Source organism: Lynx canadensis, chromosome F1 (assembly GCF_007474595.2).
Source record: "Lynx canadensis isolate LIC74 chromosome F1, mLynCan4.pri.v2, whole genome shotgun sequence".
NCBI lineage: Eukaryota > Metazoa > Chordata > Mammalia > Carnivora > Felidae > Lynx > Lynx canadensis.
In genome coordinates this window covers 58,640,425-58,642,572 of record NC_044319.2, presented here as the reverse complement: position 1 = coordinate 58,642,572, position 2,148 = coordinate 58,640,425, and the positions used below count along the sequence as shown (strand labels likewise).

Genomic DNA, 2,148 nt, shown 5'->3' with positions numbered 1-2,148 from the left:
GAAACCTTCAGGGAGGACAGCCTCCGTCTCTCCGTCTCTTGGCAATCTGTTCCTGGCAGGGCTTTTTTTTTTTTTTTTTTTGGCCCCTTCGTTTTCTTTGTCAAAAGTTTTACATATTCTGCAGCCTCTTCCTTGTTTTTCTTCATATGCTTTTCTTCAGAGCAATACAGCCATGGTTGTGTTGCAGGACACGGGGAGTGACAAGACGCTGAATCCAGGGCACTTTGGTCCAAACTAGGTTTCTTACTGTCCTTGTTAAGGGGCTGTCTCACAACATACTGGTGGCAGCATCTTCTTTAGAGAGACTGAAAGGTTTGTGGATTCCGCCAGCTTTTTTGGATCCCAGATGACGAGATAAATAATACCAGTGACTCCAGGAATATCCTTCCCCCACTTTTTTCACAAGGACCAGGTTGAGAACCCCCAGATTGGCCTCCATGGTGCCGCCCGGGACAGATGTGTGCTTCCTTTCTCCAGTCCTCCTTGCCCGGGAACAGGAAGGCCCCTTACTCAGTAGCAGGTGGACACGGCCATGGGTGGAGACACCCTGCTTCGTGGGGAAACCTTGCTTGTCATTCCCGCCAGTAATTCGGACCACGGAACCCTTCCATTCTTCACGCAGAGCATTAGCAGCAACTTCTGTGGCCACACGCTTCTCAGAAAAGGTAAGGAGTTTGCAAACGTCATCCACATCAATGAGTTTCTGGCAGCCAGTGGCTGGGAAACAGAGGTTCAGCTTCATCCCAAAGAGCCCACTGCCTCTGAGGACCCATGAAAAAGAGCTGGAAAATTTTTGGATAAGTGATTCAAGACCCTTAAAAACTTTGTACCCCTTTACCCTCAAGTTCTTTTTTTTCTCTGAAAGACTTTTATTTAAATAATTTATTTATTAAATTTTTTTAATGTTTATTTATTTTTGAGAGAGAGAGAGAGAGAGAGCACTAGCAGGGGAGAGCAGAGAGAGAGGGGGGCACAGAATCCGAAACAGGCTCTAGGCTCTGAGCTGTCAGCACAGAGCCTGACATGGGACTGGAACCCACAAGCCGCGAGATCATGACCTGAGCCAAAGTTGGATGCTTAACTGACTGAGCCACCCAGGTGCCTCAGAAATTCATTTTTTTTAAATGTTTATTTATTTTGAAAGAGAGTGCACGAGCTGGGGAGGGGCAGAGAGAGAGAGGGAGAGAGAGACTCCCAAGCAGACTTTGAGCTCTTAGCTTAGAGCCTGACTCAGGACTTGATTTCATGAAACGTGAGACCATGACCTGAGTCGAAAGCAAACTGAGCCACCCAGGCGCCCCTGAAATTTATCTTTAAAGGAACCTCTCCTAAGGAAAAACTCAGCAATTCAAAGAAATATTTGTGCAGGAGGATTTTCACTGCCATATTATATAAAATAAGCAAAGAATTGGAAACGATATCTCAATAATATAGAAATGCTTAATAAATGACTATGTATGCATAAAATCAAATGTTCTAGAGACATTAGAAAAACTAAATGATATAAAAATGTTTACGAGATTGTGTAAAGAAAATGTAAGATATAAAACTATACAAGGAACATGTATCTACTGTCTATCATCTATCTATCTATCTATCTATCCATCTATCCCTATTCATCACCTGTCTTCTGCCACCTTAGAAAAGAGAATAAAAAATAAGTTAATAGTGCTTAGCTCTGAGTGTTGGAGAATAGCTAATTTACATTTCCTATAGGGCCCCCGTCTTGGGCTGTAAATGTCAAAGAGGACTTCCTTAGTGCAGTACCACCCACAGGGAATCGTAAAGACAGCAGAAGCTGGCGAGGAAGCCTTGCCCTCTTCCTACAACTTGAGCCAATCTGGAACTGAGATACTGACCTTACTTGGTCTGGAGGCTCCCAGTCTCTTAAAAGCTCCGGCAAACAATTACCTTCTCTTACAACGCCTGCATCCTGTCCCCAAGCCATGTTATACACTCAGGCCATTGCAGTATTAATGACACAAGCCAACAAAGTCTAATGCACACACAGGCCATTGATCAGTGGAGGAGACCTGGCCAGTCTTTGTATTCTTGCCTTGGCTCTAGTCCTTCCCAAGGCTTCCAGGGTTAACCTCTCTATGCCCTTCCTGCTAACAAACTAATGGATACTCAGCGAGTGCAGCCCAA

General features: G+C 44.5%; 1 protein-coding gene across 1 annotated transcript; it reads right to left on the bottom strand.

Annotated features, from left to right (window-relative positions):
- Positions 1–268: 268 nt before the first annotated feature.
- Positions 269–742, bottom strand: LOC115505501 (40S ribosomal protein S6-like). Its single transcript, XM_032591845.1, has one exon. The coding sequence runs from the start codon at positions 740–742 to the stop codon at positions 269–271; it is 474 nt and encodes a 157-aa protein (XP_032447736.1).
- Between the last annotated feature and the right edge of the window lie 1,406 nt (positions 743–2,148).

Bases quoted from the DNA above. Each gene is read 5' to 3' on its own strand.
- LOC115505501 (XM_032591845.1), bottom strand. From the start codon at position 742: ATGAAGCTGAACCTCTGTTTCCCAGCCACTGGCTGCCAGAAACTCATT.